The sequence below is a fragment of the Chiloscyllium punctatum genome, chromosome 4, assembly GCF_047496795.1.
Source record: "Chiloscyllium punctatum isolate Juve2018m chromosome 4, sChiPun1.3, whole genome shotgun sequence".
Taxonomy (NCBI): Eukaryota; Metazoa; Chordata; class Chondrichthyes; order Orectolobiformes; family Hemiscylliidae; genus Chiloscyllium; species Chiloscyllium punctatum.
In genome coordinates, this window is record NC_092742.1 from 102,815,429 (window position 1) to 102,839,508 (window position 24,080).

Genomic DNA, 24,080 nt, shown 5'->3' on the forward strand with positions numbered 1-24,080 from the left:
ATATTAAATGTTATGCTAACATTGCCTAACTAATTTATTGTCACATATACCACAGTGAAAAGCTTTGTTTTACTTATAATGAGCAAGGACATACAGATCATAGGGCGAAAAGGAAATCCCCTGCTGTGGTTAGGGGGAAAGGGAGGTGATATGGTCCGACATTTGAAGGGGATTTAGATTCAGCACAAAAATGGGTTTCTTTTTTGGAGAGGATAAACATGGCTTAGAGCAACCACCACTAGTGGTTTATTTCATTGCATTTATTTCATTGAAACAAGTTTCCCCAGCAGCAGGGTTGGAAGAGGATTGAGATGTTCTTCCTGGTTGATACTGATCAATAACTAATGGTATTAAAATGACGACCTGTTTGACACATTCCTGCTTGTGGAATCTTGCTTGTGCAAGCTGACTGCCACATTTCCTATACTCTGACAACACATGCATTGGATTTCATTGATAGAACAGCACTCTGGTATTTCCTGATGAGGAGCTTTGTATAAACCCAACACTTTCACCAAAACATTATTTTTCATTATGTGGACATCATAGGCAAGCCAGCATTTGTTGCTCCATTGTTAATTGCCCTTGAACTAAGGGGCTTGTGAGGACATTGCAGAGGGCAGTTAAGTATCAACCACATTGCTGTGGGTCTGTAGTCACATGTAGATCAGACTGGATGGCAGATTTTCTTCCCTAAAGAACATCAGTGAACCAGATGTGTTTTTAATGACACCTTAGTTCATGGGACTATGGAGGCCAGTTTTTAACTCCAGAATTATTCATAGAATTAAAACTTGACTAGCGATTTGAACTATGCATCCATAGGCGTCACGGTGGCTCAGTGGTTAGCACTGCTGCCTCACAGCACCAGGGACCCGGGTTCAAATCCAGCCTTGGACAACTGTCTGTGTGGAGTTTGCACATTCTTCCAGTGTCTGTGTGGGTTTCCTCCCCCTGTCCAAAAATGTGCAGGTGAGGTAAATTGCCCATGGTGCTAGGTGCATTAGTCAGGGCTAAATGTAGGGGAATGCTTGTTGGGCTGAAGGGCCTGTTTCCATAGTGTAGGGAATCTAATTTAATATTAGCTGGAATTTTTGGATTGCTAGCCCATTGGCATTATCATGATGTCAAAAGGTTGGAAGCACAGGCACATGACAGGAGGGAGGATCTTTGGAGCTACAAAGTTACTTCCTTTCTCCTTTCCATTGGAGATATAATCAAGAAGACTTAATTAAAAGTAAGGATCAGTGTGACTAAACTGAAAGCAGAATTGGGAAGCAAGTGAAATAAAGAGTTAGATTTAATCATGTCAGAAGGAAATAATTATTACTCAACAGGAAGTGTGGACTTAAAAGACCTCATAAACAACAGATTGGTCAAACAAATGGCACTTTTTTATTATTAACGCCTGCCAGGTAAAGACTTTGTAAGTCAGATGATAGGCTGTCTAGCACAGCTGATAATATGCAATTTAAAATAAAGGATGTTGCTCTCCTGCTGTCAATGTAGGTGTGAGATCCTTTAAAATGGATTACCCGCATCCTTGAAACATATGCTCGAGTCAACCACTGGTTTTGCTACGTCATATTTAATTAAGAAGCTACAAAGAATCTAATGCTGCAATTAAGAATGATGCAAAGATTTCCAGATAGCAGCTGCTGGTATTTTAAAGGCGTTGCCCAGAGTAACCTAATTTTTTTTAAAAAAAAAGAAAGTGACACCATCCCTAGTTAACTCGGATGTGCTGGTTTTACAAAGAGCATGGGAATCACATCAAGTGACAAAATACACACTTACATGAATTTAATGCCTGGATTTACACTGGGAGGCAGACACATTGGGAGTAGTTGTAAATGGAAGAGAAAAATGCTGAGGGGGAGAGGTAGATAAACAATTAACACCCTCCTTCCCTTCTCTTTTGAAAAACAACACAGCAGGCTCACAACAAAAATGCTGGAGAAACTCAACAGGTCTGGCACCATCTGTGGGAAGAAAGCAGAATTAACTCAAATCTGGTGACTCATCAGAATTGGATTCAGAGCATTAACTCCTGCTTTCTTCCCACTGAAGCTGCCAAGCCCGATGGGTATCTCCAGCAATTTCTGCTTTTTTGCTTCAGATTTCCAGCATCTGTGGTTCTTTATTACATCAGTCTAAGAATTACTCTTGGGACTAACATCGAATAGATGAGAGTGGTGCTGGAAAAACACAGCAGGTCAGGCAGCATCCGAGGAGCAGGAAAATTGACGGTTTGGGCAAAAGCCCTTCATCAGGAATTCCTGAACCGTCAATTTTCCTGCTCCTCGGATGCTGCCTGACCTGCTTCGCTTTTCCAGCACCACTCTAATCTATACTGATTTCCACCATCTGCAGCCTTCACTTTTGCATACTAACACTAAATACACCACTGGTAAGAATTGCTTGCCCTTTCTTTCAGTTGCATGTGGAGGATAAACAAGAACAAAGAGACCAAGAATTTTGGGAATTGTGAAACAAGCTTTATTGAACTGCCTTGTAAACCTAGGTCATATGAAGAGCAATAAGGTGCAAGATATCCTTTGAGTTCAGTAACTTTGTTGCAAACTCTTGGTTTAAGAAAGGTTACTGCCTTTCATCCCGTTTTGCAACATTTATAATGAAGGGCTTCCGCCTGAAACATCGACTCTCCTGCTCCTCGGATGCTGCCTGGCCGGCTGTACTTTTCCAGTGTCACACATTTCAACTCTGACTCTCCAGCATCTGCAGTCCTCACTTTCTCCTAACATAATGAGATACCCTTTTCCAGTGTTTTTCTCCGTGTCACTGAGGTTAGAGGAGGCAGCATTTCACACAGAACACTGCATCCTGGAGGCAACAATATCATTTTAAGCAAAGGGTGCCAATCTACATAATACTGAGCTGTTTGTGTCCCATCACAAAAGTTAACACCTAAAGGTCATCCCAGGAATCCCCACTTCAGATTTTGTCCAAGTAACACTTGGTTGGTTCTAAATGAACAAAAAAAGACAAGTTGCACTTTCAATTTCCAGTTCGTTTCGAAAAAAACTGAACATACTGAACTTTTTGATCAGTCCAATGTCTCAGTGTACTGGACCAATAGGAAGACCAAATAGGTGTTGGGGAACAGGTCAGAATCCTGCCTCAAGTGTCATACAGTCAGAGGTGTAGAACCTGGTAACAGAACCTTTGGTCCAACTCATTAATGCCGACCAGATATCCTAAATTAATCTAGTCCGATTTGCCAGCATTTGGCCCATATCCCTTTCATTCCTTCCCATTCAATTCCCATCCAGATGCTTTTTAAATGTTGCAATTGTACCAGCCTCCACCACTTCCTCATTTCATACATGTACAATCCTTTGCATGAAAAAAGTTGCCCTTGGGTCCCTTTTAAATCTTTCCCCCCTCACCTTAAACCTATACCGTATAGTTCTGGACTCCACTATGCTGGGGAAAAAACCTTGACTATTTGCCCTATTGATGCCCTTCATAATTTTATAAGCTTCTAACGAGGTAACCTCTCATCCTCCGACACTCCAGGGAATATAGCCCCAGCCAACTCAGCCTTCTCAGCTCAAACCCTCCAACCCTGTGAATATCCTTGTAAATTTTTCCTGACTCTTTCAAGTTTACTGTCAAACATCAGATTTTGTTAAATGTCCTAACTTGGTAAATGCAGATAAACAGATATTCCAAAAATAATCGCCTGATGTTCCACGTCAAGTTTAAAATGAATCTCTCTCATGGAAGTTTTATTCAAAGGCATATATCACGATACACTACATAGAATAGCGCAGTACATCAGTGCTTATGAAATAGCTTACTCAAGCTACTATACCTGGAATTACAATTCTGCTTTGTCATATTACAGAGATAAACTCCAAAGCAGAAACGTATTACTAGCATGCATCTGTGAATAAATCCAACAGGAAATGCAGTAGCCCAACGTTTGAGTCATTGGGCTAGTAATCTAGAGAATGAAAGCTCAAATCAAATTGTGATAATTTGATTTCAACATAGAAGATATGGAAATGTAAGAAGTTGGCATTAAACGTTAGGAGCAGGAGTGGGCAATTCAGTACCTCAAGCCTGCGCTGCCATTTGACATCATCATGGCTGATTTAAGCTTAGCACCAACTCCTGCCTGCTCTGCAAGAAAGGAATGGTTATGCACTGGATTGTCATAAAAACCCAACTTGCTCGCTAATGTCTTTTAGCGAAAGAAATGTGTCACTCTTACCTAGTCTGATCTTCACGGGACTCCCGTGCCAGACCGACTGCCCTCTGATGTGGCTTATCAAGATTCCCAATGCCACATTCAAAAATGTGAGATGGGCAGCAACAATTGACAGTCAGTGGTATCTACATTCTGGTGCTGAGCTTAAGCAATAAAGGCACTACATGTTTGGGCCAGAGGGGAATCTGTGGTAGGGTAGAGTATATATCCTTCACCTGAAGGTGATATAGGAGGAGAAACTGGCTTAATGCTCATAGCACCTACCATGTCAGATAATAAGAGTAGGTTATTCAGCCTTGTCGATCCATCAGAGGCTGAAATGTACTCAGACGCATCTACCTACTTTGGTGTTGTATCCTCTCCTCGTTTATCAAAAAATACACCCAAGGTATAAATACTTCACACAGATTAAAATCAAACCTTTCTCCTGAGCAACTAGAAACACTTTGCACCTTTACGTGAAGATAAAAATTAAGACATCATAGTAAACTCCATTTTTTTAATCCGTAGAACAGATATTACTATTAATCTGAACAGCACATTATTTAAATTATTGCCATAAATACATTCCCATTATGAACTAAAGTGGTACCATATACATGAATAAGTGACCATACATGACTTGAATGGTATAAATGAATGAATCAGACACTGGGACAGGAGCATTACACACATGCTTCCTTTCCCCTCAGAAACCCTTTCCTTTAAATGATAAAGCCTTCCAATAAGTGAAAATAAATGTCATTGATCATAAATAACAAGTGAACAGGAGATGCGTAAATGATTCCTTCTCCTGCTTTGTCTGTACCTATGTAACAGCATCCTGTGAACACAACACAAACTTGTGGTCACATCACAACTCTTGATTTTCTACTCCAGAGAAATTCTTGGACTTTTCCTCAAATTACAGCAGGAACAAGAGTGATTTGATTATCTTGAATTAGCGTTAGTAAACACAAGCAATATATTTACCTAAGATTCACATTATCCTGAGGATTACTCGAAATAGGTAGAAAAACCGATATGACAAGACATATTAACCACAAAACAAACTGGAATCATGCCAGGCTTTGAAACATATCATTCAAGTCGACACTAACCTGTCACCTATATATTATGGTGATTCGCAGGGACTCTCAAGAAAAACTCAAAACTGGATTAGATACCTGCAAGTGCAGATTAATCATCAAGGAGTTTTTGCCCACACAAAAACGATCAGGCTAAATGGATCATCAACAGTAACAGGGTGAAGGGTGCAGTGTCTAGACTTTACTCTTTTCTTTGCAAGAGTTCAATTTGATAAACTACTCCTAAGAAATGGACAAGCATTGCAAACAACACACTTGTCTGAAACGTAAGGCACCTCAGGTGCATTCTTTCCCCTTCTTTTCTGAGGACATTGACTTACCGACTGAGATAGTCACAATGGTGCCCTCTGACACACCCTTATTTTCATTGGTGAGCTCAGATTATTCCTCAGTTGTAAACTGAACTGGGCATCACAACCAAGGCTGACTGAGGTAACAACCTTGGAGCATATCACCAACATGGAATAGGGGTTCGTGTCGCTCAATTCTCTACTGCATTGAGACAATAATCAAATGGCAGAATTTGATTGGGGGGGGGGGGGGGGGCAAGAAAGGGATTCATTCACAAACCTCAGGTTAGACACTTATTGCCTTGGCGGTTTCTTCTTTATTTGTTAATGGGATATGAGCACTGTTTGGTAGACCAGCAGGGAGGTAGGTGCTGATGCAGTGATAATATCACCGGTCTTGTAATCCAGACACCCAGCTTAATGCTCTGGGGAACACGTACAAATCCCCGCCACTCCACGATGGCAGATGGCGAAATTTGAATTCAATAAGAATCTGTAAATCAAAGCTGGCCTTAAGACAAACACATGTAGTCACTGTCACAGAACCTCATCTCGTTCACAAATGTCCTTCGGGAAAGGAAATCTGTCATCCTTAGCTAATTTGGCCTACTTGTGATTCTGGACCCACAGTAATTTGGAAGACTCTTAACTTGCTCAGAAATGGCTCTCGCAAGTTTAAGGGCAATTAAGGATGAGCAATGTCTGTTCAAATGACAACATAATTTTTGAAATATCACAACAATCGTAAAGGAAAAATAAGGCCAGCAGTTGAGTAATTATTATGGAACACACTGAGTGGCTTTTGTTGAGAATTACTAAATGGGAAAAGATTTAATTGACACAAACAAAAGTTGTGATCATTAATGGTGAAGAGAGAGAGAAATTCATGTCCTGGCTTTTGTGGAGGGCATTTAGGCTACATTAATTTCAAACACCCATTACTGTACACACTCTGATTTACATTCACTTTGAGGTGAAGAGATTACTTTCTTGAACACAATATCAACTTGGCCTGACCTGTTAACAAAAGCAGTCTGAACATATCCACCCCCACCACCTCTGAATTTGTCAAGTTTCCTTGCTTTTTTAAAAACATTTTCTTCGTATTTCTTTACACAATATTTAATTGCTTCCCGGATTCCTGAAACAATCAGATTAATGAAAAGATTTTCAATCATTTCCACTGGGTAATGACCAGCAACTGAAAACTGACATTTGTAAACTACAGCTCACTATATTTTCACCCCTGATAATATTCTCCTCAGACAACTCCAAATGTTTGCATGCATTACAGTGGACAGCAGCAAGCAAACGGGAAGGGGAGAGAAATACTCAACTCTTGTAGGACTTGATCCAGCTAACTCCTGTGCAACTTCACTTAACCATTTACAAAACACGTGTGTAGGAGAACGACATAAGAAATGGAAGCTACTTGAACTGGCCCCACCATCCAGTAAGATTGTCGATGATCTACCACTCCCACTCCATTTTGTTTTGCCTGCTCCATTTCTTCATCAATTCCCTGAGAATTGAAGAGTATCTCAGCCTTGAACATACCCATTGAAGTAGCATCCACAACTGCTCTGGGGTAGAGGATTCAGAATGAAAGAAATTGCCTTCATGTTCCCTTCATCAGAGACTGCGTTCCCATATTTTCCAGCCCAGGGATTAAAAAACAACATCCTAACATCCTGCAGGAATCCTATTAAGGCCTTTCAGAATCTTGTACGTTTAAATGAGTTCATTTCTCATTCCTCTAAATGCCTGAGAATATGGGCCCAATTTACCCAGTCTATTAATGCAGCCGCCCATTCAGGAAGCAATCTAGTGAACTATTGCTGTATGTAAGTTCATTCTTTCTTAGATAAGGAAAGCAAAACTGCAAACATATTTCAGGTTGGTCTCACCAAAGCCCTATAGAATTGCACTGAGAGCACCTCCTTATTTGTGCACTCAAATCCTTTTGCAATCTAAATACCAGTTACCTCCCTAATTCCTTGCTGCATTTTTCTTTCATGCTAGTTTGTGATCCTCATTCAAATGCAGCCAAATCTCTCAGAGTGCAACTGGCTTTAAAAATGTCTGCTTTGCTATTCTTGTTACCTCAGATGCCCCAACACGATAAATCAACAACCATCTTGGTGCCCAATCCAGGATTCTTTCTGTGCTCCTCAACTGATGTTCCAGCTCACAGCAGCAAACCTGGATACATGGCTGAGATAAAGAAACCAAGAGCAATCAACACATATTATAAATAGCTGAGGCACTAATCCTGGTGGCATGCCACTAATTATAAATTTGCCATTTTTAAAATGCCTCTTTTATCCCTACACTTTGTCCCAACTCCATCAGTCCTTATCAGACTTTATTAAATTTACTTTTGTAAATCCAAGACGACTGCATCAACTGATGTCCCTTTATTGACCCTTCTGAGCTAGAAACTCCAATAAATTTGTCAAACGTGATTTCCCGACCACAGAACCATGCTATCTCATCATACTTTGATTTCCTAAGTGATTACTAAGGCTTCTTTAATAATAGCAATAGTGCAAACAGCCCATTTTCCTGACAAGTGACTTGCCTGAAGTTCCTGGTTTTTTGCTTCTCCTTCTTTCTTGAGTTTCATCAGTAATATGTTTGCCAACTTCCAAACTGCAGAAACTGTCTGAAATCTAGGAAATTCTGGAAAATCACAACTAATGCATCTACTATGCATGGAGCCAGCTCTTTTAGAACACTACAATGGTTCAGCTTCAACTATTCTTCCAGTCAAATTTGAAATGTAGCCCAGAAACCTAACTCTTGTGAATGCTAACTGTTGTGAAACATCAAATAATGTCAGCGATGAACTGTCAGCAACATAATGACATGATTTAAAAAGACAAACACAAAAAATATCATTATTATTGAGTAATGTTATTTAATATAGTCCCTCTCCCTAATAAAAGGGAAAACACAGCATTTGGTATAATTTCCCTTTGTAATAATCTTTATAAAACATCTGGTGAAACTTCAGTTATTGCCAGAAGTGGTATCACGGTCTGCTTCAGATAGAGAAGGGAAAGAAAAATGCAGAATCTTTTGTCTCAACTTCTTCAAAAGATGATGGGAGTGGCGCAATCCAACATCGCTTCCGCCATGCAAATGGGCATCACTTTCATAATAGTGCTGTATGAAATAGGACAAGCATGTGTATCACACCTGGGCACCAATATGAACCTTTCTGCAAAACTGGCCAGAACATTAAACACTCATCAAATGCATATACTACCAACCGCTTCCAGGTTACAATGGTTTCATCTTGCTGAATTTTAACAGAGGATAACAAGCTCCTCTGTTTCATCAGGCCCTCAATTCTTCCAAACATTGTCAGCACTAACTTAGAAGTTCAAGTAACCTGGATACTGCTCTGCTGGGAGTCACTGAGAGGGTGAAAGAATCATCTGTATAATAAAACAAAACTGATTTGCAGCGAGAACTTCAGCAGAACTGGATACAGTTCAAAATGCAAAGTGTTGCTGATTCCTCAAAATTAATCCAATTGATCAAAGTCTTCCAGTCAGAGCGGAATTTTATAAGGATATCAATATGAATCTCAATTGCTTGCGTGATCAAACTACATGCTTACCCAGGTACCAGATGTGCCCTGAAGACTGTTGTGGATTGTAAATTTATTTTACTCCTTAAAACAGGATGGAGCATTAGATAGAAGAGAGGTACTAATCACAGTTGGTGGCTCTGGTCTCTCACTACTTCACATTGGCAGTCATGACGACAGCCTCCCCCAGTGATAGAGCACGCAACAGAGAAAGTAACTTGCACAGAGGGGAGGGGGGAAAAGGGGGAATGACAATATTTTCTAATTTCGAACATTCCCCCTGTACAGTCAGATCTCCTTATCCCTCACAGATCCACACCAACGACCCCCTCCCTGACAGATCCACACCAATGTCCCCACAAAAGTCCACAGTATGTTGGTAGATTTTGCCCCAAGGAACAGGCTGTACAAAACGGCCAGAAGCTACCATAGAAATTGGCTTCCCTGTGGATAAGATCTGAAAGCTGAAACTGGATTATAGACACAGCAGATTAAAAGCAGTCCACATCAATTTAATCAGCTCAGAGGCTAGCCTTTGACGTTATTCTAACAGCAAGTTAGTGGTGTTTCTGCTGTCGAGCGGGGTGGGTCAACTAATCAGAATTGCTGCCACTCGAGACCGATGACTACTTGATTCATGTCCTGGCTCCTTGTGATCTCCTCCAGAATGCGATGTTGCTGCCATAGTCGTTCAAGTTTCTTGTATCGCTCAGTGCACAGATGCAAGGGGTTGCCTCTCCTTTAGGAAAAAAGTACTGAGTTTCAAAATACGTAAGGCTTTAATTTCTCCAGTTGCTGACTTTTTAAAAAAAAACAGTGATTTGTTTGCAGCTACGGTATATATAGCGTAAGTGAGAAGGAAGAGCTTGGCTGAGATGCAACACTTAAGTGACTGTGGAGGCAGAATGGGAAAAAAAAAGTGACAAATATGCAGCAATCCAATAAATACAATATATTAGAGTCAGAGTCCTACAGCACGGAGACAGGCCCTTTGGCCCAAACTGGTCCATGCTGACCAAAATGTCCATTCACGCTAATCCCATTTCCCTGCACTTGGCCCTTATCCTTCTAATCCCTTCCTATCCATGTATTTGTCCAAATGCCTTTTAAATGTTGTTAATGTACCCACCTCAACCACTTCCACTGGTAGCTCATTCCATACACGTACGTCCCTCTGTGTAAAAAATGTGCCCCTCAGGTTCCATTTTATCCTTTCCCCTCTAACCTTAAACTGACGCCCTCTAGTCCTCAATTCCCCAACCCTGGGGTAAAGACAGTGCATTCACACTATCCATGCCTCTCGTGATCGTATATACCTCTACAAGGTCCCTCTTCAGTCTCCTATGCAGAAGACATTCACATCACTCTTTTCAGTCTAATAACATTCTTCCCATAAAAAGGTGACCAAAACCGATAAAAATACTCCAAGTGCAGCCTCATCAATGTCCTGTACAAGTGCAACATAACTTCCCAACTTCTATACTGGCTGCTACAAATCCAGCATTTAAAAGGCATCTGGATGGGTATACGAATAGGAATGGTTTTGAGGGATATGGGCCAAGTGTTGGCAAATGGGACTAGATTAGTTTAGGATATCTGGTCGGCATGGACTGAAGGTCTGTTTCCATGAATCTGGCCTCTTGCAGTGTTCTTGGATATGTCTAGTCAGGAGATTTACCACCTTCATACATTCTAACAGAGTCAAGAGTGTGGTGCTGGAAAGCACAACCGGTCAGGCAGCATCTGAGGAGCAGGAGAATCGACGTTTTTGGGCATAAGGCCTTCAGTAGGAATGAGGCTCTGATGATCTTCAGCATCAGCAGTCCTCACTTTCGTCTATGTTCTAATACATCCAACAACTCCTCTACTGTGATATGGACTATCTCCACCATATCACCAGTAACTTCCCCAAGTTCCCAAGTCTTCCTGTCTTTCTCTATGGTAAACACAGAGGAGAAATATTCATCAAGTACCTTGCCGATATCCTGCTGTTCTACACGTATGTGTCCACTTTGGTCCTTGAGGGGTCCTATTCTTTCTCTAGTTTATTTTTCCTTGAACATACTTAAAGACCGTCTTTGGATTCACCCTAATCTTCTCAGCCAAGGGCATCTCATGCCCCCTTTTTGCCCTCCTGATTTCCTTCTTCAGTAAACTCCTGTATTCCCTGTATACCTACAGGAATTCCCTTGATCCCAGTTGCCTGTACCTGAGCCAAGCCTCCTCCTTTTTTCTAGTCAAAGGTCAGCATCTCCTACCATCCAGGGTTCCTTATTCCTGTTAACCTTGCCCTTCACCCTCACAGGAACATACAGACCGTGAACTCTCACTATCTTACTGTTATAGGCCTCCCACTTGCCACAGGTCTCTTTGCCCACAAACAGACTACTCCAATCAATCCCTGCAAGCTCCTGTCTAATTCCATCAAAATTCACCTTGCCCCAGTTTAGAATGTGAACCTGTGGAGTTTTGTTCCTCTCCATAACTATTTTAAAATTAACAGAACTCTGGTCACTGGCTCCAAAGTGCTCCCCCATTTTCACCTCCATCACCCACCCTGCCCTACTTCCCAAGGGTAGATCAAATTTTGCCTCTTCCCGTGTAGCATACAGAGTGTCCTACTTGACGAAACTTTCCAGAATGCACTTATCAAATTCCACCCCATTTAAGGCCTTAACGCTCTGGCAGTCCCAGTCTACACTAGGAAAATAAAAATCTCCTAGTGTGACAGCCCTATTAATTACGGAACAATAGTCTTTTCTGCCCCTCTCTAATCTATCACTTTATTTGTGTTGTCATTCAGAGTTAGAGATCTTAACGGTTTTCCTAGAAGGTGCTCCTCTTAGATTCCACTTAATCTATCACAGCGTACTGCTAGAAAAACATATTACATAGCTACACAACATGCATTCATTAGTAGATAAGGAAAAATTATTTTGAAATAGTCATACCTAAGCAACTGATCGGTCTCCCCATAATCATCCAGGTATGGAGCAGGTATGAAACACCCTCTATTTTTCCCTGCCAGCAGCAGCACCTGACATTCCCGGATCCTGGTGGAACAAATGATAAGAAACATTTAGATGAGTAGCTACATTTTATACTCTCCTTTCCTACCAACTCTATCAAAGGTATTGAATTCTCGATGGGAGTCCTGTTACTACAACTGCTGATTGATCAGCTGTAACTCATTGCTGCCATGTGGGTCGAACCATGTCAAATGCAGGTCTCTGCCAGTGCACTCAGTATGGGGCACTATAATCCAACCAGGAGTGATCAGGGGTTACTCTTCACCAATACAGGCTCGGTAAAGCTTGGAAAATATGTCACAACCTCTGATTAATTGAGCGATCAACACAGAATTTTCGGATTTCCTGCTCCAACTGCTCTTTCCTTCAGCAGTACGTGTCCAGTCCAACAAGAAACATTCTTGGACCTGAACATGAGATGGGCTGAAAGGATCAAATGTCAGTAGGGGACCAGTAATTATTTTATCATAAGGTTCAGGATGTGGTAGGAGAATGACATGCAACAATCCAGGGTAAGAAGACAGCTGAGCAGGATTGATTGGACTAAGAGGTTGGCTGGCAGGAAGATCAGAAAGTGAACAGATGGTTCAGGAAAGCCGAGGTATATTCTGTTGAATGGAAAAGGTAGGATAAACAAGTCCAGAGCTTCAGGATGACAATGGAGGAAGAAATTAACATTAGAAAGAAAAAGCTGTCAGACAGAAAGCAAATGAGAACCAAAGAGAGACGATGAGAAAAGACCAGCAACTAACAAAAAGTGAAACCCAAAGTCTTCTATAGGCATATAAACAGTGAGAGAGCAGTTAATAAAAGAGTAGAACCAATCAGACACCAAACAGGGGATTTGCAAATGCAAGTTTGGGGATTGATGAGGTGTTAAATGTTTACAAAAGAGGAGACGCAGCCCAATTTGTGGTGACAGAAGTGTAAACTCTGTCATTACCGTTAAGCACAGGGTAAACTTTTCTGCTCAATTTAAAACCAGCAACACAGAAGAGATTTATCCCGTGCAGTAATCTGTGAAAATTCGAGAGGTCAAAAACTAAAGTAAAAACAAACAACTTTATTTCTCAAAGGATAACAGAGGATGATTAACTAATAACTATTTACAAGTCCTTCCTCTAACCTATCTGTTACCTTCCCTTCTATAATACTATTTCGATAAAACTCCCAATTAAACTTTACAAAACAACACTTTTTATCTCAAAACCAGGCCGCTTTCAGTTTTCTCTGAATTGCTGTTTTGTTCTTGGGAAGGCGGTTTCATAGGTTACTGATTGATTAAGGCACTTTTTCAAAGAGCTATTTTCTGGCCAGTGTGCAGATATCGTTGGCTTGGCGGTTCCCTTCCCAACTGTTCAATTTTCCCCAGTCTTATACCCCAAAGCATCTAATTGCGTCATTGACTTCTAAGATTGTCAATATACTCAGTTCAAACTGGATTGGAACTTGGTATTTTTCGGGGTATAACTAAAACTGATTGGCCTAATTTGAATCTGTTTTGTCGTTTCCAGGCAACCAGCTACCCCAGTAGCTAGACCACGTTACATTGTGTCTTATTGAGAACACTTGGTGCTGTCACTGCTAGCTTTTAAAGGCACAGTACACTCACATCTTCATAACACTATAAGGGTTCAAAATTAATAAGGAAGGAGGCCTGGATCCACTTATTGTCACTCAAAGTTGACAAGGCTCAGGAGAGGAATGAGAAGCATCCAAGGATTTTGAAGGAAAGAAGAACTGAAATTGCAGAGGCACTGCCCACAATCTCTTCAGTCTACTCAGATTTGGGAGAGAGGCCAGAAGATTGGAGGACTGCAAACACTACAGGCTTGTTGAAGAAAGCTTGTAAGGATAATCCCAGCAATCACAGACCCCAGTCAGTTTATTTTAGGTGGTGGGGAAGCTTATGGAGACAATGATTTGGGATGGAATTAGTAATCACATGGGAAAAGGTGGGTTGATTAGCAAGAGTCAGCTTGGATTTCTAAAGGGGAAAACCCATATTTAACCAATTTGGAGTTTCTTGAACTGGTATCTCAAAAGGTTGCTATTGACCTGGTATTGGTAAAATTGATTTGCGAAGAAAGTTACAGATCATGACATAAAAGGAACAATACTAATGTGAATACAATGGGAGGTCATAATTTAAAATGATGTGCAAACACAGCAAGGGCAATGAGAGAAAGAAAACTTCTTAACACAGTGAGTAGTTTGGGTGTGATGCAGACAGGTTCAATGGAGGCATTCGAGGGGGAGTTAGGTGATTATTTGAAGGGCTAAATGGCCTCCCTCTGCATCATAGCAATTCTGTGACTATATTATCAGCACTTTACTCAGATGCAATGATAAACTGGCGAATATCTGAAACAATGCACTATATAAGTTTATATTAAGTTTAGCAATGACCATTTGGTAGCAGATTAGGCTGATCCTACTTGTGGAGAAGCATAGTCAAGTATTTTGATTGAGCTAATAAGGATAAAGTTTTCCAGTGGCAGGAGGGTCAGACACCAGACAGAGGTGGGATTAAGATTTTAGAAAAACTAACTGGGGCAAATTGTGATATTTCGTCTGGAGCCATAACCTGTCTGAAAGGAGACACTTAATAGTTTACAGAAGAAAACTGGACATATGCTTGAAAAGGAATATTTGCAGGACTATGGGAAAACTGTAGGCAAGTGGACACAATTTGAGAGCACAGATGCAAAAGAGCCAATTGGTCTCCTTCTGTTCTGTATGATTCTATGCTATCTCTATGCTTTTAAAGTAGGCATGCAACTAGTTATCGCTCAGTGTGCATGGTGAGATACCTTAGGAACATGCCCAAACCAGATCCACAGTTGATGGCATGAGCTACACAGGCTCCAATCTCCTCCCCATTCACTTCCTCCCGACAGCACTGACTCTCTGAACACAGCATGGCTCCACAGAACATGCAGAGCGCTAAATTCTTCGTCTCATCATCAGAGGATCTTGAGCACCTGTTAGAGATAGTGTAGAAACCTGCTCAAAATTCTGGCTCTGTAAATGTCCCACCCATCACACATCACCCTCACTTCAACATTCAGTACCATGCTTCCACTGGCAAGAAGGATAGTGCCCTAACAGAAGTAAAGAAACAGGGATTGGGACAGGTAAGAATCTTATTGTAAAGCAAACTATTGGAACCTGGAATGCACTGGCTGAAAAAGTGATGGACAAAGACTCAACAGTAGACTCAAAACTGGATAAAGATTTGAACAGCAACAAGTAGAGCTCAAGGGAAAGAGTGAGGGAGAGGAACTAATTAATTGACTGTCAAAGAGCCAGCATTAGCACGAAAAATTGAATCGTCTCATTCTGCGCTATAATGAAGATCATAGAGGTGGCAGTGACGTAGTGACAATGTCACTGGATTGCTAATCTGGAACCAGAGGCTAATACTGCAATCACACGGACTTAAATCTCATCATGACATTTGGTCAAACCTGAATTCGTTGAAAATCTAGAATAAAAAAAAAGTGTCCTAATGCTGACCATGAAGCTACTTCAATTGTAATAAAAAGTTGTGATTACCTGGTTCACTCATGTCCTTTAATGAAGGAACTCATCTGTCCTTACCTAGTCTGGTCTAAAATGTGAGACTGGAACCACAGCAGTCTGGTTCACACTTAACTGCCCTCTAGGCAATTAAGGATGGGAAAGAAAGTGGGCGGCACGGTGGCACAGTGGTTAGCACTGCTGCCTCACAGCGCCAGAGACCCGGGTTCAATTCCCGCCTCAGGCGACTGACTGTGTGGAGTTTGCACATTCTCCCCGTGTCTGCGTGGGTTTCCTCCGGGTGCTCCGGTTTCCTCCCACAGTCCAAAGATGTTCAGGTCAGGTGAATTGGCCAGGCTAAATTACCCGTAGTGTTAGGTAAGGGGTAGATGTAGGGGTATGGGTGGGTTGCGCTTCGGCGGGGCGGTGTGGACTTGTTGGGCCGAAGGGCCTGTTTCCACACTAAGTAATCTAATCTAATCTAATCTAATCTAAATACCAGCCTAAACTATAACGGTTACATCCCGTGAACAAATTTTTAAAAATCCAACCAATTACCTGATTACTTGAGCAGCTACAACCCAGCAATGACAGGTATTACTGTCTAACTGACAACACTTGAAGCTGATATCCAATTTATACTGTGACTTTCGACATGATTGGTTGCAGTTGAGTCATATTTGCACTTCTGGTCACAGGAGTTCCTTGATGTCAGGGTAAACTACCTACTAGTCAGGGATGTGGGTAACAGAAAGTAAACCTGCTCAAGGTGGTGCTGCCAATCTGTGTGCATTATGTACCAAACTCTAGCCCTTGGCCTAGAAAAGACTTTATTCTGTGATGTAGTGTCACTTGGCTCTCTTCACTCACAGCACAGCAACAGGAGCAGGAGCAAAAGTTTAATAGAGACATACGCGATGTGAAAACAACCAATGAGTGTTTAAAGATTTTCGAATGCCAGTTCGAAAGAATTTTCCACAATGCAGCCTCAACGTCAATTGTTAAGCTATATTTTCAATGTCAAAATGTGGGTTTATAAATTCTTCCACTTGTAGCAATGCAAGAACTATCAAAAGGTAGTGTATTAAATGGTAAAATTCAGGCATGAAGTTGATTAATGGACTCACTTGTACTGAGAACCCTGATTCAGTATACAACTGTAGTCTTGCGGAAGTTCCATTAATTGGTTTCTCTCCCTTGGATACCTTTGAAGAAAGAAATTACTGTCAAGTAGCATCACTGTTACTGACAAGATAGCATTTTAAATACAAGTGACACATCTCATTCAAAACCATATCCTGTGCCAGCCTTCAGAGAGAGGGGTGAGAAAGACCAAAACAAGACCATCTGCACTCACTCATTGCCTCTTATAAATTCCACAATGTAGATGGATGGATGGAGAAGTATCAGTGTTTCACAGCAAGAGCAACTGATGCTGAACAATTTAAGCAGAAACTGGATTCACAGAGCTCACACTGTCAGCACCATAGCCCTCCTTCAGTACTTCCACCTTAAGTGACTTGAGAAGACAAAAAGAAATAGAATCTGATGTTGTTCAGTCAAAATTAGCAGAACATGGTCTTCTGCAACTGCGGGAACTGAACTTTTTAAATTAGCACTCAAATGTCATGCAAATGATGATTTGAAGTTAACTCTCAATATCACATAAATAGCATGGACAACATTGTTTGTCAGAAAAATACTGAACCGTAGTTCAGATTGTTTGTAGTATGCAGAAGCACAGCTTGCTCTCTGCAATTCCCATGCATTCCCCCTCGTTCAAATTTAGCCATCACAGATTTCCTGCAGGTGACCAAAGCTGCTAATGCACCTACTCAAATTGCTCCATCAGGAATAACTGTGCATCCTGATACCAGCAGGCTGTCTCATTTTAATTTTGCACAGCAAGCGCTTTGTTCTGGTGTCCTTAGTTACTAGGTTTTATAAATGCCTAATCTTTTTACAGCTAGCCTCTGCACAAAGTCTTACGACAACCTTACATTCCTTCAAGGTCCGGAGATTCAAAAAACATCAACCAACCATGACGACCAAAGAAAGTTAAAGGCGAAAAGAAAATGGCTTATAAATGGCCAGAAATGGTAACAAACCTGAGGATTGGAGAGATTTGGAATACATGAAAGGAGGGACCAAGAAACTGAGAAGGAAGGATAGCATTCAAGTGTAAACTAGCATGAAGTATAAAACAGAACTGTAAAAACTTCTGTAGGTATGTAAAATGGGAGAGAGAAATGGCAGAGAAGCTAAAATGCTTACTTTGTGGATGTTTCCTTTGAGAAAGATACAAGAAATCTACCAGAGCTGAGTACCAAATGACTAAGGTGAATGAGGAGTTGAAGGAAATTAATATCAGTAAGAAGGCTGTATTAGGGAAATTAATGGGACTTAAAAAGCGATATATCCGTGGGACTCTGCAATCCAATGTTGAAAAAGCTGGAGGTGGCCATATGGATTGCCAATGCATTGGCAATCAGCTTCCAAAATTCAGTAGATTCAGGAATGATTCCTGCAAATACTGGAAACAGAGTACCAGAAATTCATCAGCTTTACATCAGTTGTAGGGAAAATACACCAGGAACACCTGATGCAGTTAACTAGGTTGGAGGTGCAGCAGGTGAACCTCAGTCTCACCTGGAAGGACCGTCTGGGGCCCTGGATGGAGGTGGGGGGGGGGGGGTCAGTGCGCCAGCAGGTTTTGCATCTATTACAGTTGCAGGGGAAGGTAACGGGGGTGTGGTGGGGTTGATGGGGAGAGTGGCGGGGTTGATGGGGAGAGTGGCGCAAACCAAAGATTGGTGAAGCGAATAGTCCTTGTGGAAAGCAGAGAAGGGTGGAGAGGGGAAGATATTCTTGGTGGTGGGGAGCCTACAGCCCAAAGAACTCAACATCGAGTTCTCCAACTTTAAGTAACCTCCCTTCCCATCCTCTGGCTCCCTCTCCAGCCCCTGGCCCCTTCCCCTTCTCTGAACGATCCTTTTTGTCAATTACCAACCAGAGTTGTTCCTCACATCGTCCAACTAGGCCATACCCTCTACCTGTGTTTACCTATCCCTACTTCACCACTCTCCCCACCGAAAACCCTCCCACACCCCCACCTTATCTGCAGCTCCCGTTACACCCACCCCCAGTCTTGACGAAGAGTTACACTCGAAATGTTGACTTCTCCACCTCCTGATGCTGCCTAATTTCCTGTGTTCTTCCAGCCTCATGCTTATCTATAAAATGAGTACAGTTAAGGTTCTCCATACTTGCTCCTGGGATGGCAGATTGTCCTGAGAGATCAAGCAAACTGAGCCTGCATTCTCTAAAGAGTTTCAAAGAGTGAGAAATGATTTAATTAAAAATACAAAACACTTAAATGAAGATGCCACCACAGGGATTGCAAAACCTGCACCCACATCTACCCCCTTACCGCCATCTAAGGCCCCAAAGAAACCTTGCACATCCATCAGAGTTTTACCTGCACTCCGCCTGTTATTTACTGTATCCATTGCTCCCAATACAGTATCCTCTACATTGGGGAGACCGGACGCCTACTTGAAGAATGCTTCAGAGAACATCTCCAGGACATCCGCACCAACCAACTTCACCGCCCCATGGCTGAACATTTCAACTCCATCTCCCATTCCACCAAACACATGCAGGTCCTGGACCTCCTCCACCACCATTCCTTAACCACCGGACGCCTGGAGGAAGAATGTCTCATCTTCCACATTGGGACAGTCCTACCAGACCGCATCAATGTGGATTTCACCAGTTTCCTCATTTCCCCTCCCCTCACCTGATCCCAGTTCCAACCTTCCAATTCAGACCACCCTCATGATCTGTCCTACCTGCCCACCTTCCTTCCCACCTATCCACTCCATCCTCCTCTCCGACCTTCACCACTACCCCCACCTCCATCGACCTATCACATTCTCAGCTACCTTCCCCCCAGCCCCACACCCCTCCCATTTCTCTCTCCATCCCCGAGGCTCTCAGCCTCATTCCTGATGAAGGGCTTTTGCCTGAAACATCAATTCTCCTGTTCTTTGGACGCTGCCTGACCTGCTCTGTTTTTCCAGCACCACAATCTTGACTCTGATCTTCAGCATCTGTCATCTCACTTTCGCCTAATACTTTAGCATGGCCAATTCACCTAGCCTGTCCATCTTTGGACTATGGGAGGAAACTGGAGCAGCCGGAGAAAACCCACAACATGGAGTGAGTGTGCAAACTCCACACAGACAGAGGCCAGAGGCTGAAATTGAACCTGAGTCCCTGGCACTGTGAGGCAGCAGTGCTGAGTACTGAGCACTGTGCCGCCCAGATAGCTGTGAACAAGCAGTGATTGGAGTTTGAGATGCAGATGATTTGAATCTGATGGTGTTTAGATGCAGCTTTTGATGGCGACACATAGTTGACAAGTGACCAGTTATCAACGACAGAGACCTTTTTTTGCCTGACAACAACTATGCGATTTATGCTCAGTTAATAAAACAGCATGGAGCAAGAGTGGGAATCGGAGAAATAGGGAGTGGGAGAGAGCAAGACAGAGAGCTGGAGCGCGCGCGAGACAGAGAGAGCGCGCACGCGAGACAGAGGGATGCAAATCTGAAGAAAACCAATTTATCTTTCCTGTAATCACTGTTGTAAATTGTTGAGTTTTAATGGACAAATCAGAGACTTTTATAAGTGATTCAGCCAGCTTGTGTCTCTTACCAAGCATTGGAAATGACCGGACAGTGAGAGATGATCACAGCAATGCACTGGTCAGCAGAAGAGTCAAAGATCATTTCACCAAAGAACCTAGGAACAACGACTATTGAACTGTTGTTCTAGCCTTTGCCCTCTTTCCATATTTGACACTGAAAATGTGTAAGGGGCAGTTTACAAGGGATTAGATTTTCAATCAATGGTGTAAAAGGTTATGGGAGTAATGTGGGTAAAAGAAATTGAAGCGTTGATCGGCCATGATTGTACTAAATGGTGCAGCAGGCTCAACGGGCTGAATGGCTTATGCTGTTAATTTTTAAAATTCCACCTTCGTATTCAAATCCCTCAGAAGCTTTGCCTCTTCCACCCCGTAACCTCTTGCTCTGCAAGTTTGAAATTTCCACTCTTCCTCTGTTCTGGCAAATGTTAATCCTCAATTCCTTCTTTCCATCTCCAGCAGTCCAGTTTTCAGCTGCTCAGATGCTAATCTCTAGAATTCTCTGCAATCACTTCAACTCTTTTCCCTCCTTTCAGCCACTCCTCAAAAGTGTACCTCTTTGACCAGACTTGTGGTCACATGTGGCAGCATGGTGGCTCCATGGTTAGCACTGCTGCCTCACAGCACCAGGGTCCCCTGTTCGATTCCAACCTTGGGTGTCTGACTGTGTGGAGTTTGCACATTCTCTCTGTGTCTGTGTGGGTTTGCTCCGGTTTCCTCCCACAGTCCAAAGATGTGCAGGTTAGGTGAATTGGCCATTCTAAATTGCACTAGTCAGAGGAAAATGGGTCTGGGTGGGTTACTCCATGGAGGGTTGGTGTGGACTTGTTGGGCCGAAAGGCCTGTTTCCATACTGTAGGGAATCGAATCTAATCATGTTTCAATATCACCTTTTTGTGGACTGGGATCAATTTGTGTCTGATAACATTCTAATTTGGGATGTTTTGCAGTGTCATAAGTATGTCTTAAAATTAATTGCTACTGTGTTATAGCTTGATTGAGTGAAGATAATAGGAAACAAAGATAAAAACCAAATGCTGGAAATGCACAGCAGCTCAATTTATGTCTGAATCAGCTGGATTACAGATTTTATGCAAACCCTTTATCAGCACATTATTCTGATATTGTTTTAGAGAATAACTAACTCAATGAGCAGTAAATAAAGAAAAAGATTCTGACAGCGGGGGATAAAGATGAATGCACCAAGAACAGACAGGAAGCATGAAGAGATCACTAACTGGACTGTTGTTCGCTCTCCTTTGAGAAAGCTTTGCACTGAAGAATCAGAACACCATCTGCAAAAGAAAAATGCACAAACTTTAATTAAACAAGCTCTGCGGGCAAAATTTTCCAATTTAAAACCGTCGACTGTTGCAAGATAATAACAAAATGCATTTTGTGATGAAGCTGCTGCAGCTTATTTGCGCATGATCAGTATAATGAGTACCTGAAACAAATACTGAGCTTCAAAGATCCAGGAAAACGCCTGTACTAACTATCAGACCTCAATATTTAGGCTTATTCAGAGTACGTTGCCTAACAATCGCATTTTAAATTATATTTTGATACAAATTTAAACTAATTCTGGTGTACGGTTACAGTGTCACATTTACAAGAAGTCCCACCTCCCAAAGAAATGCAGACCATAAAAGTCCATGCAAAGGCTCAAAGATTAATCTCCTTGACCATCTATGCAGTGAAGTTATGACTTACTTTGCTGGAGGAAGACCAAAGAAATGTTAGCTTTTATCATAAAGGATTTGAGTATTGGTGTAGTGAAGTCTTGCTTCAAGTGTATGAGCCTGGTTAGGAACCTGGAATCCTGAGGGGGCTTTTGGTCTCATTATCTCAGGACATATATTATTGTCATAAAGGGAGTACAATGATGGCTCACCAGACTTCTGCCTGGGATGGTGGGATTGTACAATGAAATGAGATTTGGCAAACTGGGCCTATATTCTCTGGAGTTTTGAAGAATCAAAGATGACCCCAATTACAAAATACTTGAAGGGATAGGTTAAAGACATTTTATTACTCAGAGGGTTATGAATCTCTGGAATTGGATTTTTGAATAGTGGAGTAAGTTTGATGTGCTGTTTGGCCTCTTCCTGTCCCCAGGTCATATGTTACATGTGATCATCCCAAGCTCAGACCATACTATCGTTCTGTCTGCTCTCCCAGCTACTTTTCAATCTCCTGTCTTACACAAGATCACCTTCTTGCTCCCTCAAATGCTCCAATGGAGGTTCAGAGCACTGAATAATCCTTGATGCACTTACTTTCGCAATACTTGCTTGCTCATCAACATCAATTTACTCAAGGATGGAACTAAATTTACATGATGGAACTGTTTGACACCATCTGCAGGCTGGGGGCTGTGCCAAGTTCCCAGCCTTGGCTAGACTACTATAAAGTGACAAATAGAAACCAAACCCGTCGATACCTTGTAGAGCAGGTTTGGAGTTGTACTGGCAAAACCTGAAAGTGAGGTGGTCATGGCTGTTTTTGTTACAGAGAAGAAGGTTAAGCGGTGACTTAATAGAGGCATGCAAAATGATCAGAGGATTAGATAGGGTGGAGAGAGAAAGAGCCCTTTTCCTTGGATAGCGACGGCTAGCACGAGGGAACATAACTTTAAATTAAGGGGTGATAGATCTAGGACACATGTCGGAGGTAGTTTCTTTACTGAATAGTAGGGGCGCGAAACTCTCTGCCTGCGACAGTCGTAGACTCGCCAAGTTTAAGGGCATTTAAATGGTCATTGGATGAGCATATGGATAAGAATAGAATAGTGTAGGTTAGGTAGGCTTCAGGTCGGTTTCACAGGTTGGCGCAACGTCGAGGGTCGAAGGGCCTGTACTGCGCTGTTGTGTTCTATGGGTAAGCTGACTAAAGGATTGTGGGGCTTCGAATTGATGAGGTAGTGGTTGGAATCTGCAAGAAAATGGCCTTACCCTTTAAAAATACATCTATGAACATCATTTTTTAAAAACACAGTTTCAGTTTAAATTTGTGATCTCAATTTCAGCCAGCAATGCACATCATTTTGAGGGCTGACCAGATAACTGCTCCAATCCTGCACGTTCTTGTGTAGTCTCTACAGAATGTCACTTAAGCTAGGAGAACCTTTGCTAAAACATCACTTCCGTTGTTGCAACAGATTTTTTTAATACCTGAAACTACTTCAAGCAAAGCAGTACTTACCTTTGTAACAAAGGAGATACTATGTCCTGGTGCTCCTGAAAAAGTTTGAAAAGGTTGGTCGGCAACGCCAGGTAAAGACATAAGGCTTCAAACTGCCCTTCAGAGGAATCTGGGAAGAAAAGCAGGATTCATATCAAGTGGGAAACTAGTGACTTTCACATTATTAAAAAAAAATTGCTAAAGCTTGTTTCGGGGTAACTAGGTGAGGTTTAATGGAGACTTTAACTAGTTTTTATTTAACAAGTGTTTGACACAGCATTGTGATAACAAGATGGAAGTCATTTTTATATCTACATTATTTCAATTCTGATTCCAGACACTAATGCTGCTCAATATAGCTCCTTTCTCCTAGGGGGGTGGGGGTAACAGAACCCGATTTAACAAGGATGTTGGGATATGAT

The 24,080-nt window shown here is 41.9% G+C and overlaps 1 protein-coding gene across 2 annotated transcripts in view; it reads right to left on the bottom strand.

Annotated features, from left to right (window-relative positions):
• Positions 1–4,722: 4,722 nt before the first annotated feature.
• ubr1 (ubiquitin protein ligase E3 component n-recognin 1) overlaps positions 4,723–24,080 on the bottom strand; it is a 220,515-nt gene continuing 201,157 nt past the window's right edge. Inside the window, exons 42-47 of one of the 2 annotated variants that reach the window (XM_072569439.1) lie at positions 23,680–23,788; positions 21,714–21,770; positions 16,892–16,969; positions 15,056–15,226; positions 12,165–12,266; positions 4,723–9,952 (exon numbers count right to left, since the gene is read on the bottom strand). In XM_072569439.1, the coding sequence (XP_072425540.1) occupies positions 9,811–9,952; positions 12,165–12,266; positions 15,056–15,226; positions 16,892–16,969; positions 21,714–21,770; positions 23,680–23,788 (659 nt within the window). In that variant the 3' untranslated portion in view covers positions 4,723–9,810. The remainder of the gene's footprint in view (positions 9,953–12,164; positions 12,267–15,055; positions 15,227–16,891; positions 16,970–21,713; positions 21,771–23,679; positions 23,789–24,080) is intronic. The other variant, XM_072569440.1, reaches the window with a different exon arrangement.